At 37.1% G+C, this 16,769-nt stretch overlaps 1 protein-coding gene across 3 annotated transcripts in view; it reads right to left on the minus strand.

The window, feature by feature from the left end:
- Positions 1 to 2,108: 2,108 nt before the first annotated feature.
- LRIG3 (leucine rich repeats and immunoglobulin like domains 3) overlaps positions 2,109 to 16,769 on the minus strand; it is a 66,715-nt gene continuing 52,054 nt past the window's right edge. For 2 of the 3 annotated variants that reach the window (XM_035544255.2, XM_035544256.2), the window contains 10 exons: positions 16,195 to 16,266; positions 15,746 to 15,817; positions 13,307 to 13,470; positions 9,745 to 10,065; positions 8,903 to 9,184; positions 7,841 to 8,293; positions 7,461 to 7,619; positions 6,222 to 6,365; positions 5,868 to 6,143; positions 2,109 to 2,949 (listed from right to left, as the gene is read on the minus strand). In XM_035544255.2, the coding sequence (XP_035400148.1) occupies positions 2,705 to 2,949; positions 5,868 to 6,143; positions 6,222 to 6,365; positions 7,461 to 7,619; positions 7,841 to 8,293; positions 8,903 to 9,184; positions 9,745 to 10,065; positions 13,307 to 13,470; positions 15,746 to 15,817; positions 16,195 to 16,266 (2,188 nt within the window). In that variant the 3' untranslated portion in view covers positions 2,109 to 2,704. The remainder of the gene's footprint in view (positions 2,950 to 5,867; positions 6,144 to 6,221; positions 6,366 to 7,460; positions 7,620 to 7,840; positions 8,294 to 8,902; positions 9,185 to 9,744; positions 10,066 to 13,306; positions 13,471 to 15,745; positions 15,818 to 16,194; positions 16,267 to 16,769) is intronic. The other variant, XM_035544254.2, reaches the window with a different exon arrangement.

The raw sequence follows: 16,769 nt of genomic DNA on the forward strand, positions 1-16,769 counted from the left end.
TGTTCTGTCATACAGCAACACTTCTCATTCTAAGGCTCTTCTAAGATTCAGTGTAAGCTTTATTCAGTGTTGGCTGCAATTTATTTTCCTATCACATCAGCTTATGATTTAGCTTTCAGCTGTGTAAACACCAATCTACCAGCTCCCTAACCTCTGGATCTTCAGAGGAAAGAGAATGAAGGTAACACTTGCAAGTTTTTAAAAACAGATGTTTGGTTATATCAACAGTTTTTAAAAGAACTAGTAAGTCATCACAGCTATCTTGCAGTTTACAATTACCACTGTATTTAAGCACAATAAACATGAAAACTCAAACTACCAAAAGGACTTATGAGCATTCATTCCTGAGTATTTAAGGCATCAAATAAAATTGCAGTCATTTGTATTTTTAGGCTGCTAAAAGAAATCTGATGGGAAGGGTCTAAAATTCAGGCATTGACCCTGAACCTCTACTTGGGTACACGGATCCACGTCCCTGGAAGATCAGGATTTTTATACTCTCTAACAGAAAGTCCAAAAAGAAAGTATTTAAGGGGGAAGATGAAAGAGGGATAAACAAGTGACACTGTCTCCGTTCCCAACCTTACCCTGGCTACAGAAAACAAACTTAAAGCTTGTTTTTCATGATGGACCTTTAACATGGAGTCATAAGTATAAACATTAATGGAATGAAAGATGTAGTTATTTTTTAAAACTTTTTTTTTTTAGATATGTCAAAAAGCAAAGCAATCACACACCCCTCCAGCTCTCCTCCCCTTAAAAAAAAAAAAAAAAAAAAAAGCTGGGATCAGTGGTGGGAAGAAATGATCTTGAGTTACTGACTGAATCAAATTTAAGATTTCTTGCCTTATTGACTTATAGCTTTGTGCTTAACTTGGGAAAATTTAATCTCTTCCAAAATGCACTTAATTATAATCAAATACCCATATCAACGTATGTCACCACATCAGCACATCTGGCAGCAATGAAAACAAATTAACAATAAGAGTCAGAAAATCTGGCAATATGATAAACTAAGGCACGCAAAATCCATTCTCTCCACTTAGACCACCAGTGACTAAGGATGGATTAACTTCCTGTCTCTAATACTAGCGCCTAAATTAAAGGAAAATTGCATCGCAATCTGGGTACCAGGTTTCTGGCTGCAAACAACAGAAAGGCCTTAGCTCAGCTACACTAGGCAGTGAAACCTTTGCTCTAGCTTTAGCTATGTCTGTGATGGTCTCCTCTAACAGCCGCTTTTAATTTAGTTTAAAAGAAGTGATTTGGCAACCATGTAAGTTTGCACCTACAAAGTAGACAGATTTAAAAAGCCAGTGTCCTGTAATATTAACCATTTTGGAGTCTCGCTGTTTTAATGCAGTGATGACAACACGATTCACAGCTTTTTTAAATAGTAGGCATCTGTAAATAGAAATCCAAAATAGAGTGTTTTCACTTAGTTTTAATTACCTTTTTAGAGTAAGCAACCTCTTTCTCTGACTTCGTATAGTTAAAGGCATTGGGTTCATTACTGCAAATTTAATCCAGCAATTTACAATTGCTCAACTTGACTGAGCAATTGAATGAAGCACAGATCTCATCTATAACCAGAAAAGGGCTGTTGAATAAGGAACAGAAGCATGAGTTAAACCAAAGAAAACATTATCTTGTACTTGGATTACCTTTTTATGTTGGGCATGGAAGTGGTTGCAGAAGCAAAAAATAGGGAGAAAGGGTATGGGAAAGCAAAGACTCAGACATGCACTGCATATTTGGCAAACATTTAACAGTACACCACTTAGAAAAGAGTGATGGTACCAGGCAGACTTCCAGCACCTTTCCTTTTTTTTTTTTTTTTTTCTAAGTAGCTTGATATGGATTTGTGCATATCCTCCACCAGATGCATGCACACTAGTTGCGGGCACAGGCAGACAGTGTTACAGTCTTGTGTGCATGAAAACTGAGAATGCGTGCATACATAGTTGATTGTGGGAATGCAGAAAGTGGAAGATTTGCATATTTATTTTGGCACAAATAGATTGAAGCTATCTTACCAACCACGAGGAATTGTGGCAGGACCACACCCACTCTTAGAAGCTGAACACATTTAACACAGTAAATCCAGAAACACAAGTTTCAGGCAAATCAAGGTGAAAATATGCAACAGAAGGTACCTACAGATGCAATACTCCTTTTCTCTATCTACAAACACAATTCACACTTCTCATTCTTCATACAGTAATGTATGGTCAGAGACCACATGGCAGCATAGTTTATTAAAAGTAATGTGCAAATAAGATGCATGATACCTGCAAACAGCATGGAGTTTCCATTTATAAAAAAGGTACAAGTAACAGTACAAAATTAGAATGCTTACTACTCATTTCAATAAAATGAAGTCTGACATAGAAATACATATGCTGTATTATTTACACCATTAATTTACAAGATATTATTTGCATAAAACAAAGCTATAAAATAATTAGAAATATAGTATTTTTTATAAGGAATGCTTTCCCTGTATAAAAACTTAGAGCATTTTGGCAATTTTGTTTTATTTGAATAAAAATGCATTTATTTGTTCTGAGTTCATAGCATCATGTGGTTTCTTTCTTCCCTTCTTCCTTTCCTTATTCCCTTTTTAAATAAAATTCCACACTGAGGTAGTAGTATGTCAAAGTATTTCTTTGGTTCCAGAAATCAATTGCAGGTCCGAAAGGAGCTATGTATCCAAATCACAGGATTGAAAAGTAGAAGTCCTGAAGTTTTCAAAGCACTGTTTGTAAGTATAAATGTTATCTTCTCCTCTAGAAACTGTCCTTTCCTTTCCATCTTCATCTGCCTCTGAATCAAAGTCCAATGAGGCATGAGGATTATTATGGGAGGTTTTTGGTTGGCAACTTGCTGGCTGTCTACGACTTGAAAGAGAGTCCAGCTGAGGCCTCCATAAAGGCTTTCCAAATGTTCCTGAAAGATAGCAAATGTGTAAGTACAGAAATATTGATGCAGACAGATTTGTGTTTCACTGAGGGCTTCACATTAGAATGAAAGCCAAGGACTGACACAAGTAAAAGTTCACAAAGGTGAGATTTTACGTAACTATTATTCTTCCCATTAAAAGAAAACCTAAGTGTAATCACAGCTATATGGCAAGATTCTGCCACCTGAGACATTATAAACATTTCCAACGTAAATGGCTTGACAGCCATACACATGACATAACTTCACTACCTTTGTTTTCACGACTACTCCCATGCCTGTTTTCTTTGGGGAAGGGCAGAGACCAAACTATAAACAAATCACAAGACCTGTTCTAATGCAGAACTGTTCTAAGTCAGAACAGTCACACTGTCCTGTTCTTCAGTGAACCAATGACACATGAAATCTGCAATGCAGTTCAGCACAAATTAAAAGAATAATTAGAATATGGTTATACAACACCCACCACTGTGCAATCTGAATGCTAAAACAGTCTTTCTTCTGGCTAATATTTCCTATTAGTAATAAAGGTCCTGTCAGCCAAACTATGCTTTCATTCGCACCTGTTCGTTTCTCTGCCTGCAACTGGCTAGAACAGATATAAACCAAAGGAGAATGTGGCATTTCAGTTGAATGTCTATTTATAAATATCTGTATTCACTAGCCAGAAAATAATCGGTGTTCCCCTCACTCTTCACTATTGGTAAGGTGCTAGTGTTAACACAAGAAGGGCTTTCTCTGATGCCCTGATACAGCTGACACAAAGTGTAGTATCTGTGATACTTGAAACACTTTCTGAGGAGAATGTGTTACAGGCTCATTTTTGAAGCCATACTTCTAGTTTTGGCTATTTGCTAAAAGCAGAAGTTTCAACTAAAATTGTAATTTGGGATGTTACTAAAAATGGATTTGGACAAGATCCGTATTTGTATCAATGATTTGCCAAGCAATTTTGCTCCTAACACAACATAAAAGGCTGTGCCTCAGCACCAAAGCCACAAATGAACCAGCTGTCTTAAAAAAAAAAAAATCCAAGCTGTGAACTTTCTGCCTCACACATCAGCAGTGATGTTAATGCCAACAACTGTGATTGTAGGGGCAAAAAAGGGGCTGGATTCGAAGACAATAATGCTGAAAGAAACAACTCCAAACCTAAAGGCAGGAAAAGTATCAAGATCTCTTCCACATCCATCTCCAGGATCTAACCACAGGCTCTTCTGAGTCAAGAGTTTTAATGATAATTAATGTCCAAGACGGTGATAATGCAACTTGGGTTGGAAGTAGCTGAAAAAACTGACAAGTAAGCAGCTCTGCATAGGTTTTTAGGGCAGAAAGGGGAGTATGAACCCTCAAGGCTGTATCCTCTCACAGCAGAGCCACTTTCTTTCTGCAGGAGACGTGTGGTAAAGCCCTATCTGCACAGTCCTACCACTGCAATAGTGGCAGGCAGCCAGGAGGCTGTGTGCAGTCCCAGGGCCTCTGCCAGATGTTGTGGCATCTGCAATGTTTTATGTTCTGAACATCTGGCTTTTGAAGGGGTAAAGCTTCAGAACTTCTACCTCCCTCCCTACCCCTGGAGAACAAAGAGCCCAGTGATACGCGTTCCCACAGGTTCCCTCGCCTCAGCAGGCAGATCCAGGCCCTGAACAAGTCTGCTGACACACGAGTCAGGAAAGAGTCGACAGTATCTGAGTGCACTTGGCACTCAGATATCACAGGCATGAAAGCAGTACGTGTGTTTATATGCATTTTAAATAAGCCAACCAAATCAACCCAAAAAATTAGTGAGCTTCAAAATTAAAGCAACCGTTTTCCCCTTCAGGAATTCTTCTGTCATTCACACCACGAAAAAAGAAGAGACAGGAGGGGTGGACAGAGCATTTTTCTACAGTGCCGTACTTTGAAGAGTAAATAGTTGTGGCTGACAACGTTACCATATATCCTCATACAGTAGAGTCAGTCTCCTCACCTGCCCCAGCCCTCCTGTGCACCTTTTGCCTGATAGGCAAAACTTCTGGTATGCCTGAAGTTTGAGAAGATGTACTTAAGAACCCCAGCGTTTATGGAAATCTGCCAGCTACGTTAAGATAAAAATCATACTGCTGAAGAGATGTGTAAATGTGAGCTATTAAGACCTTCTGGTAATCTAAAATCTGCTCATTACACAGTTTTACTGCAATCACTTTTCTGTTCCCAAGCTTCAAACGTTCACTTTGCTGTACCTAACGCTCCTTAGGAGAGGGCTCACAGTTACACCCAGGGGTGAATCACCTCACTGGGCTACCACGTCTGTGGTACAAGTCCATGTATCTGAGGACTTCTTTGATGCAGGTCAATTCTGCTTCTGACTAAGCCCCGAGCCGCGCTCTGTGCAACACAGAAGAGGGCCCATATCCTGCCTAACTCCCAGTCCGATCCAGAGGGCACACCCAGTTCGGAAGCATCCAACTGTCCTGGTGCACTGCTGTGGAGATACAGTTTATACATACAGTTCTGTATCTCATCGTGTTGGGCATGCCTTAAAAATAGACACTGCCATATCGTAAATTACTTGGGAAGGAAGGGGGGAGGACACAAGAACACATGCAAAATGTCAAGTACAACTCTCCAACTGCCTTTCCTCAGCTACTTCCCATCTCTCCTCTCCTCCTTTCAATAGTACTTGTATTCCACATGCTGTATTATCTTACTGAATTCGCTGACACCTGCTGAAAGAAACCCAAACAACATTGAACAAAACCATTTTTTCACAACACTAGTTATATGAGCAAAGCACTGTTAAAGAGTTACTTATTGTAGGAGGGGGAAACAAAAAGCTGAGAAATCAGATTTGCTTAGCGTTGCAAATAGGGAATGGCAGAGAATAAGGACACCAACAGCTTGAGTAAAAACAGTGAGAAACATACCCATGAAAGTGCTGTTACTGATAATAGATGAGGGTTCCAAACTTCTGTTTAAATCAAATTTGTCTGAGTTAAGACTTCTGCTTTTTAGTCCAGTTCCTTCATTTTGAGTATAAATGGAGGTAATCAATTTGCTATTTGTAGCCTGCATTCCAACAATGCCTACACATTGGTCAAAGGGATCTTCCAGTGGAGGCGAGTATTGATAACATTCCTTTTTCTTTAAATATCCAGACTCATATGGGTCCAGGCTTACTGTTCTTTGGTCAGGGCTGCAACCTAAAGAAGATGACGAATTATTTTCATATAGATTTATCATCGCGTAAAATTGAATTAGAATTTTTTTTTCCAACTTACTTGTGCTGCAGGCTTCAAAGGCCTCAGAATCACATGTGTTTCCTTTTAAATACAAAGTCCCTGAAGTCCCCAGATAGTGGCAAAGGAATGGATCTGCAACACCCTCCATGTCTGTTTCACTGCCATTATCTAGGTGGCAAATACCTTAAAAATATAATCGATATGTCAGCGTATGGTCTTTTATTAAGCTTCAATTTATGCTTTTTTGAGTAAATTCTGCTAAAAACCTCATCTTTTCAATTAAATTTCACAGTATATTCAGAGCTTGCTTAAGCTTAACCTAACCTTTTGATGAAAAGGCTAATTCTAGAAAGCATTCAATTAATTAGCTTGACTGAGAATGTGTCACACTTTCCTTCATTATATGATCAGAACCAAGGACTTGCTTCCTCTAAAGTACTGGAAGCCAGGCTCATTTTCTGTTGCATAGCAGAGCGCACTGCTCCTTTTGGAGCAGAGAGAGGTAATGAGAAATTTATGGGTGGAAAAGTCAGAGGGAGTCACTGGCTGCTCAAACAGCTCTTCTGACTTTCAGCTTGCTCAAACAGCTCTTCTGACTTTCAGCTTAGCAGCACCTGAAAGCTATTGACTTGCTCCATGGTCCTTGCTCTGCAAAGAGGCAGCTCCTCTCGCTACCTCACAACTACAGGACCTTCTCACCACTGCTCCACTGACATCAGCCCCAACTGCTGACAGCATCTCCATTCCTAACTCCTTCCCAGTAAGATGTATTTTCCTCCCAAACTGAGGTATGTTTTGGATTCTTAGGGGCCAAATATGTAAAAATACTGCCGCTTTAAATCTGCACTCACCTTAAATTGTTTATTGACTTTGACCCTAACAACTTTTCTAACAGGAAACTTTATCAGTTATATTATACTAAAGTTACTCCGGTATTAGCACCTATCTGTACATTGCATTACAGGCATCCTTTTCAAGCTACATCAGAGGAAGACACAATTCTTTTTGGACACTCTTGTTTTGGAAATGTGATCATCAGCTTAAAGTTACCCTTGAGACTACAGAAAAAGATAAGCAAAGCCATAGTGTCATTTGGATGAACAGAACCAAGTTTCTGCTATTAGCTTGTTGATGCAATCACATGCAATAAATCTTATGCCCTCTCTTCAACTTTAGTGAAGATGTTTCACTAGTGCTATTTCAATAAATTAGAAAGACAATAGCCAAACTGTAGCTCCTCAAGTGAACTGGAAAATCTGCTTTACATTTCATACCTACCATTACTGTCCCTCTGCTGTAAGAAATACCCTCCCACAGAAGAGGTGAGAAACTGATGATGACTGCCATTTTCAGATGAACCATATCCATCCTGCCTTTCAGCCAGCGTGCCCTGGGATGACAGGTAACTTGGAATGTCAGCAGGCAAATTTGTTTCATCTGTGGTGAAGCAAAACATGCACAAAAGCCATCAGCATACTTCAGGGTTTGTAGAGCATTTTTAAATTTGTCAGCACAGTGCTGAAAGTAACAAGCAATTTACTCTTCTGAATGAGTAAAAGCACATAGATGTTCCTACAAGAAAGCCATCGGAAAGTAACCACAAATGTTTTTGTTTTTTTTTTTTTTTCCTTTCCAAGGCTAACCTTCAGTTTACACACCTGTATTTGTGATGCTGCAATCTTCATTTCTCCTTCTGGTGTGGTAGATGATGACCACCCACACCAAGGAAGTGCCCACCACGCAGCAAACCACAGCTATGATCACAATGCCAACCGTGGCCCATCCATCATCATCAAGTGATGGAGCAATGTTTTGAGGAGAATCACAGGTGGGAGTAGGAATTACGTTAAGACGAATGTTGCCTCGTTCTGTTCCAAGTGTATTAGACATTTCACAAGTGTACTTCCCAGCATCTTCTACATCTGTATCTACAATAATCAGTAACTGATTGCTTGCAGCAAAGAAATGTCTTTCTGTTACCACGAGAGGGCTGTCATCCTTAGTCCAGTTCAGTCGGGGTGGAGGGCTACCACCAGCAATACACTGCAAGACTGCAGTTTCACCTTTTGTTACAGTTCGATCCAGCAAAGGCCGCAAAAACGATGGTGTTTCTGAAAAGAAAGAATAGGCTTTATATGACCTTGAAAGAATGGGAATATGCCCCTTTCCTTCACAGCTCAAGAGGAAAAGCTAAATTAAATGCATCAGTAAGGCCTAATGGAGCCTACTGTCGTTCTCAGAGAAAACACTTTCAAGGAATTTGAACTAAGAGCCTGCAGTTTGCTTGTTAGTTGATCAGATTTAGATGCTTGCTTTCCTTACAAAGATAAAAGGCCGAATCACACACACTTAAGAGTGTAAAGAAAAAGGTCAAAGACGGTTAACAAAACATCAGGAAATTAAAAGTTAAAAAAATCTCCTATCTGTAAAGAAGGACATCAGCCCATTTTTCTTTTTTGACATATTAAAGTTGTTTCATCTACACCTGAGAAATGAAGCATAACTATCCTTTATTACTGTGCATTATAATAGTGACTGTGTGCTGGAATACATATTTCTAATCTATAATTATGTGTCAATACATAATATTTCAGAAGATTATAACTACTATTCGGCACTTTGAAAATAATGCTATTTTTAGTCAGCATATGATTTTAAAACTGCTCAGCAATAGTTCTGATCTTCAAGATTTATGTCATTAAGGATTGCCAATTTTTTACCTAGTACTGTTAACGTTGCATTAGCTGAAATGCTTCCAGCAGTGTTTTGAGCTGTACAGCTATAAACGCCTGTGTCCTCGATTTTCACATCAACAATAAAGAATACGTCATCTTCAGGCATGACATGCATACGTCTCTTGCGTGCTGCAGGAAAATCTGTTCCACCATCTTTCTGCCAAGCAATCTGGGGGACAGGATGCCCAACTGCAGCACATTCCAAACGTGCCATTGCCCCAGCACGAATAGTTAAGTCCATGGGAATCTTCGTAAACGAAGGCAGCACTAAAGGAAAATGAATGATACCAAAATGAATAAAAAATCATATATGAAAGACAGATTTATTTTTTAGCACAGCGTATTCATTATTTTAACACTCTTCTTAGGCCTAAAAATGCACTAAACCCATACAACCTGAATTTATCAATAGACAGCTAACAGAAAAGGAGGGAGATGTGAAGTCTGCAAGACTACCAAGATCAAAATCTAATTTCTAAGAGCTTCCTTCATGATCTTGCCACAGAAACTGTCTTTAAACAGTATAGACTTACCCCCTGTGAAGAAAAGATTAGTATTTAGATTAGTATTTTCCTGTTGTGTTGCACAGACTTTGTCACATTTACTAAAAATTTGGTTTGTTTTTTTCGCTATACTAGTTCAGCACAGTGGGGCCAGATGTAAAACTGGACGGTGATCCTGGAACTAGATACATTTCAAGAAGAAATCTCAGCTTATTAAGGGATCTTCTAAAAGATGCATATGATGAGAATGGAAAGAAATATGTTTACATATCTTGATTAAAACGATTATACTTCAAATCCACAAGCAACAAGTAACATACTTACTGTTTACTGTAAGTTTGGCTTTAACAGAGTAGGATGAACCAAAGTGATTTGAAATAACACACTGGTATTTCCCTTCATTGCTGAATTCAACGTTGCGTAGCCGAAGTATGGTAGTATACTCCATCACTTCACCACCCTGTGCCCGCAGGTGTGCATAATTCTCTATTTCAGCATCATGCAGTAATTCATTGTCTTTCTTCCATGCAAAAGTCATTGGGGAATCACTACTGCTGGCTGCTGAACATACAAAACTCAAATTGGAGCCTTTAATTGCTGACTGGGTTTCTGGCTGGACAGTTATCTGCGGCTTAGGAAAATCATCTGCACAGAGGGGAGAAGGGAGAAAAACAAAAGGTAACACTGAGGAAGAGAAAAATATATGTGAGCCCTGAGGACTCTTTTTAGAAAGAGTTTGTAAGACTTGTTTTTATAGGTTTGAGAGAAGAGTCAAATAAGTATTTATAAAATGGATACACAATGCTTTCATTTTAAGCTTTGTCAGCCTTAGGGCATTTAAAGATGCCATATTTATGATTTTTTTTTGTGCCAAGTCATCTCTTATTGAAAAGAAAGCACATTTAAAAGCGGACTGCATGTACAGTTTGTTCAACAGAAGCACTGAAAAGAACTACCCCTTGATATCTGTAAGAACTATTCCAAATGTCAGTCATGAAGCCTACCCTTCATCTTTACAACACCTGAGGTTGCTATGATTTTTTCTTTATTGAAAGCATAGTTCTGCTATTAGAAACAGCAAGTTAAAGCCCAGGGTTTTCCCAAAACCCATACACACAAAAAAAATCATGTACAAAAGTAATTTTTCAAATTATTTGCAGCTGTTTGGTACACCTTGCAAATGCAGTAGTGCTGAATCCCTTAAGAAGACACCACACAAAAATATCAAGCAGTTATTTTCTGGAGGTCCTTTCACTGTAAGTTACCCTAACAAGACTGTTACTTCACACAGTTAGTCGCCTTCTGAACTAGTTATTTTGTCAAATGCATGTAGACTGCGTGTACAAAAGGAATAGGCAATTAAATGCTTGGTCTCCCAGAAGCAGAAAGCTTGGAGTATTCCCAGCTCTCATGATGTCTCCTACCTACCGACAAATGCTCAAGCCCAAAATTTGCATGTACTGAAGGAAAAGCCTTCCTGAATCCAAACTCAGGCCACTTAGTTTTACCTCCTTCATATCCGTGTATTAAGTCCTCCAAGACCGATTATAGCGTTTGCAAGAATAGTTGATACTTGCATTGACTTTGCCCAAAGATAACTAAGAAAACATAGTATATACTTAAATGAGCCATAGGAAACGACAGCAGGACATATTTCACTCTGTTTCAGTTGTATTATCAATGGAATAACAACATACTTTAATGTGGCAATTATTTGGGGGAAGCTGTGATAAAGTCACTCAAATAAGCAGATATTACAGAATACAAAACATCTCAGGATAAAACCAGCAAACCTGTTTTTTTTTCAGTACAGCATGTTTATTTGAGTACATGTATCACACAAACACATAGATACACAGACGTATCACAAACATAGAGACACATACACACTCTTTCACTTTTGAGGAATATATGTCTTACTTTATAGAAGCCACTTGACTATTACATAATGGAAAACGATTCCTCGCCTAGGCTATACTCTTTTAGCAACACTATGTTAAACTGAATTAATTCAGGTCACAAAAGCATCCCTTCTACTTTTCTTCCACAGGTATCTTTGGTACAGAAATGTTTCATGATTTGTTTCAGCTTGAAATACATGCTTTTAGAAAACGTAAATTATATGGATTTCCTATTTTTTAGCTTCACAGAAGCTTGTCTAACATGTGCCTTTCTTTAACAAATACAGGGTGACTCCCTCCTGTCTCCTGTTTTCAGAAGTGTAACTTCACATGGTTTGAAGGATTTATACACTTACACAAATAATATGTAATAGATTATTTATTTTAGTTTCAGATAAGGCATAATCTATTCCTCCTGAAAATTCTATAAAAATTGACCAAAAGTGGTCATTTTAAACTTATAAGGCAAGGTATGCATGTACATCCAAAGGTCTAATGATAGCACAACTTAAAAGTTTTAATAAAGTAAGCAGTGAAACACCCACTGATTTCATTAACAGATTCTAGTTACTTCTGCATCACAGTTACTTTGTGTGTTAAATGCATCTACTTACTCTTAATACATCCCTTTTTGTCAACACATTTTAAATGTTTTAAAATTAATTCATTACAAATGGCATTCAGCAGCTAAAAGAAAGATCGCTGTCCCCTGCGGTTTAACAAATAAGAGATATATATTTAAATCCCCCAACTGAATATATTGCCTGAGTTTCTCACAAATAATGATATATTATTCATATATACTTCATTAGCTATCGAACAATCATAATTTCCTGCACTATGTCAACTTCTACTTTTCAGGACTAGCTAAATTATGCACCATCTACTCATTATTTAACATTAATATATTAAAACATTTGACTGCTAACATGAAGGGATAATTTTTTTTACGTATTATTTTATATTCAGTGCCTGCTTTGCCACTGAAAACAGGATATGATTAGAAATAGTAAAAATTAAGCAATCCAGTTTGCAACAAAATGAAAGTTAAGAAGACAAATATGACACCTGTTGTCTCCAAAGAATATAAAGTTTGAATTGCTTTAAGAGGAAAATCAAATGTGCACAACAAAAAAATATGACATCCTGTTAGCTTTCAATTTCCTGTGATTTTCCAAGTTCTCACTTAATGTATAAGAGTACTCAAATACACTTGCATCTTTGCCCTGAACTCCTAGTGTATGTTCACTATTCTCCCTCACGTACATCAAGGTGATAATGAATGCTACTAAACACATGAAGAGAGATGTTATTTTAAGGCAAATGCTATCACCTCAAATTCTCATGCTGTAAAGTACGAATATTTTATTAGCATTCACTATCTGGCATAATGAAATACAAAATATTAGTAGCACAACTGTGGAAATTGGATGTTTCAAAATACAGTTGAAATACAAGCAACAACTTGGTGATCCCAAACGTTTTTAAAGTAGACTTCAAGCACACACAAAAAAAGGTCAGAATATGTCTATTTTACCTTCAAATTTTCTCAGCTTTGGAGTAACATCAAATCTGATGAAGTATGAAAGTAATTTACAAATAAACAAAACCACAAACAGCATCTTAAGTTTGCCAAAATATATCTCACTTAAAAATGATAGTTATTTAAACAATATAAATCCTTTAAATCTAGAAGCATATACATTTACCACCACAAACTGTTGAGCTTTCGCTTGCACACTACGCTATGTACTATATAAGCTGTACATGAAACAAAAGTCAGAAAAATGTCAGTTCCCATCTTGTAGAAAGCCACAAACTTTTTTTCTACATCAAAGTTTGGGAACAGAAGAAAATGTTAACAAATATTAAACCCTTTCCATTTTACTAGTGAAATAAAAACATATCAGAGAAACCACAACAAAAAAATCAATTCATTCAGCAAAATTTTTTTCTATGAAATGAGGAGTAGAGAATAGACTCACCACAGACAAATCCATCAAGGCTGACAGCAAAAATACTTCTCCCTTTTAGCAGCTGAGGATGGGCACAACTGGCATTTACAAAGCTCTGAAAGTTGTTCTCTGATAACCACTGTGGTAGCCATTTTAACTGGCAGTCACACAAGAGACTCGATGTGTTTAAGTGCCTAAGAAAAAGCAATTACATTCAAAGATAGTTTGCCTTTTTTTCTTTTAAACAGATCCTTATGAACACAAGTCAGTAACAAAGCTAAGCTTCAACCTAAATACATACATTATAAGAGAAAGACACCAATACTATTTAGTTCAAATCTGATGACAGTATTGTCAGGACTTCTATATTTTACAAAGCAGACATGTTATCCTCAACTCCTTGTTTCTGCTACATACATGATTCCAGGCAATTAGGCATATTTCTAGTGTCTCAGGTACAAAACTACCATCAGCAGTGGAAGACACAGAATTGGCACTTAGGACAACAGGCCAGAAGGCTCTCTGAAAGCTAACATCAAAAAAAATCTGAGACAATTCCCTCATTTTCCATTTTAGTCAAAATTTACCTTGGGGAAGGATAGTTAAAAAGAGGAGCGTGGTGATGAAGAATAGTCAGTGGTGCAATAACAAGTGTAAGAATGATTATCAGCTTACCTAACTTACATGAATAGCTACATTCATAAAGAAAAAAATAAAAAGAATAAGCCAAAGGTATATTCTGTGTACATACACAATCAATAGGTGAAGTAGGAAGAGTTTCAGTTTTGAAAACTTAGAATCACCTTTTAAAAAATTAATTAAAAAACAGTCAGTAATGAAACTCTTATCAAAGTTTGCAATCTTACCTACTCTTGGAGAAAACGGAAAAGTAATTTATGGATCCAGTGAGAAAAATAACTTTAAAGGTAAATGGAGACATACTAATTAGCATAAAAATTCTTGAATTTTTCTTGAAAAGGAAGAAGCCCTGTGCTATCTTTTCACCCTAACAGTGCAGAGATAAAAATCCAGGGATGGCAGCTGACCATTTCACATCTAAATGAAACAGGCCATCTTTCACTGAAGTTCTAAGGGCATTCTTGTTATTCTTAGGAGGCAGCAAAAGCACAGCAGTTTTAGCTACCCTGATGCACAGGATACATTGTCATATTGTTTTCAGATTTACTCTCTAGGGGCCTTAGAATAAAACAACTAGATGGGAATTTTTATTAAATAATTTTACTTCTGGGAAAGTAAACCTGTAGACACCTGTCTACATCTTGTTCAACATAACGGAGGTGTACTACATGTTTCAGGAGAAGTATAGAAAAAACAGCAACTTCTGAGTAGTTACTTCACTGAAGTGTTCATGGACTGGTATCTTGTAGCATCTTACATCTCCTGGAGTAGTGTTTTAGCCTGTCATTCCATCACATCTGATCACTCTTCAAATCATCTCTATCAAAACCTGTCAGTCCTGGGCTCCCACAGCTTCTCTTTTGTCTAGCAATTGCCCTGCAACTGGCTGGCTGAGTTCAGCAAACTAATCAAGTAACACAACCAGATCCAAACTAAGGAAGTGGGAAGGCAGAAAATGGCTGGCTATGTGTAGGAACATGGCTGCTGCTTTCTACAGCTATGCCAAAATATGGGTCAAACTGAACTTTAAATGAATCAAATACGTATGGTTTCTTGATACTCTCTCTACTGCGCCCAACACGGTAATACTGGAGAACACAAGTGAGAAGCTCCAAGTACTCATAATAAGAGCTACATCTTTTTGCTATTCTTCAGTTTGTTGTTGCACTACACAATAGAGAAACTCAGAACAACAGATCTGACTACAGAAGACGGATAAGAATAGAGGCAAAATAAGGAAGTATTAACTGTGCTCAAAACACCAGGAACAATGACTAAATTTTTCTCTTCAGCAAAATGCAGCTATAAAATCTAATGCCTCAATCAAGAGAAAAAGAGAGGAAAAAAAAAGCTTACTAAAAAAAATACATTCTTCCCATTGACTGCTTCACAACTTTTGTGAAGATCTGTCCCTTTGCTACTACAGGATAGAAGGACCTAATTATAAGCACTGACAACCAGGTCTTTACAAAAGAATTACGTTACTTCATTTCACTGGTCCAGTAAGCTTCAGCTCAGCGATAGCATTGCTGATGTTATAGCACATTACATCAAAGTCTCCCTTACCTAATATCTATTAGAGATCAGCCAATTTAAAATCAGGACCCCAGACACCAAATGTAGCAGAAAATGAACATTTCCTACCCTACGCTATCTTACTTAAATATACTCACCACTTAAAAAGTAAAAAGTAAGAAAATTTTGACACCTTCAGAGATGTTAAAATGAGCGTTTATCACTGCGTCAGGGAACATCTCACTAGGCTCTTATTTATATATTTATATGGATATACACATTTAATAGAGGTGACATTTTTGGACAGAAACTTACAATTCTTTGAGTTTCTTCATTTGTGAGAATGCATTTCCTTGAACTGACATAATTGCATTGTTACTTAGATCTCTACAAAAATAAAAAGTAAAAATCATTAGGGGAGGAAAGAGTAATTTATTAAATTGAATGTATTTAGCATGATGACTACAGGAATAGTTTGCTACATTACTGATATACAAATGATTCCCTAGCTCAAAAACCAAAGCAATAATATTGAAGAGTTTTATAGCATGCTTAATACACGTAACACTTTCTGCATTAATACCAAAGCTCACATTCAGCAGATTTCCAAATTAGAAGAACCCTCTTAAGAATACTCCATCATCCAGGGTAAGAGTGTTCCATTCAAAGTTATGAGTAAAGCTTGTCAGTCCTATTTTTGTTTCAATTAGTATCAAAATTCATTTTTTCCAATGTTGGCTTAAATGTGAATTTCTACTACTTACAGGTGTTCAAGTGCATCCAAGCCAGAAAATGCTTTCTTTGTAATGGATCTAATCCTGTTTCCTTGCAGTATCCTGAAAAATATTAAGAATATAATGCAAAAAAAGATGGGAGCATTTTTGGAGCTGAACAATTGCATTTGTAGCATTTGCTTCTAAACTTGGACTAATAATCACCATTCAATCTTCCCCAATGCAGGCAAACGTCTCACCCTTAAAATATACCCATTTATTGTACTTGAGTCAACATCTCAATCTTACAATGATTTTAAAAGATGTTAAAAGTAATGTGGATTACTTAAATGTATACACATAAGCACCTTTTTTTTTTTTTTGTAGATGTGCATTTGCAAATTATATCTTTTCTGCATGGAAGCCTTTTCCATTGGATGCCGCATTACTTTATCAAAGACTATTCCTATCACTACGCCTCTGTAATATTTGATAATACACTTATCACTTCCTGTATTATAGGAAACCCTCATTCTTTCTAAAATGTTTCTATAAATAGTACCACATTTAAAATCTGAACGCATATTTCAGATTAATTTGACCTAAAAAGCCTGAAAGTTCTGTTT

The sequence above is a fragment of the Cygnus atratus genome, chromosome 1 (genome assembly GCF_013377495.2).
Source record: "Cygnus atratus isolate AKBS03 ecotype Queensland, Australia chromosome 1, CAtr_DNAZoo_HiC_assembly, whole genome shotgun sequence".
In the NCBI taxonomy this organism is placed as follows: Eukaryota; Metazoa; Chordata; class Aves; order Anseriformes; family Anatidae; genus Cygnus; species Cygnus atratus.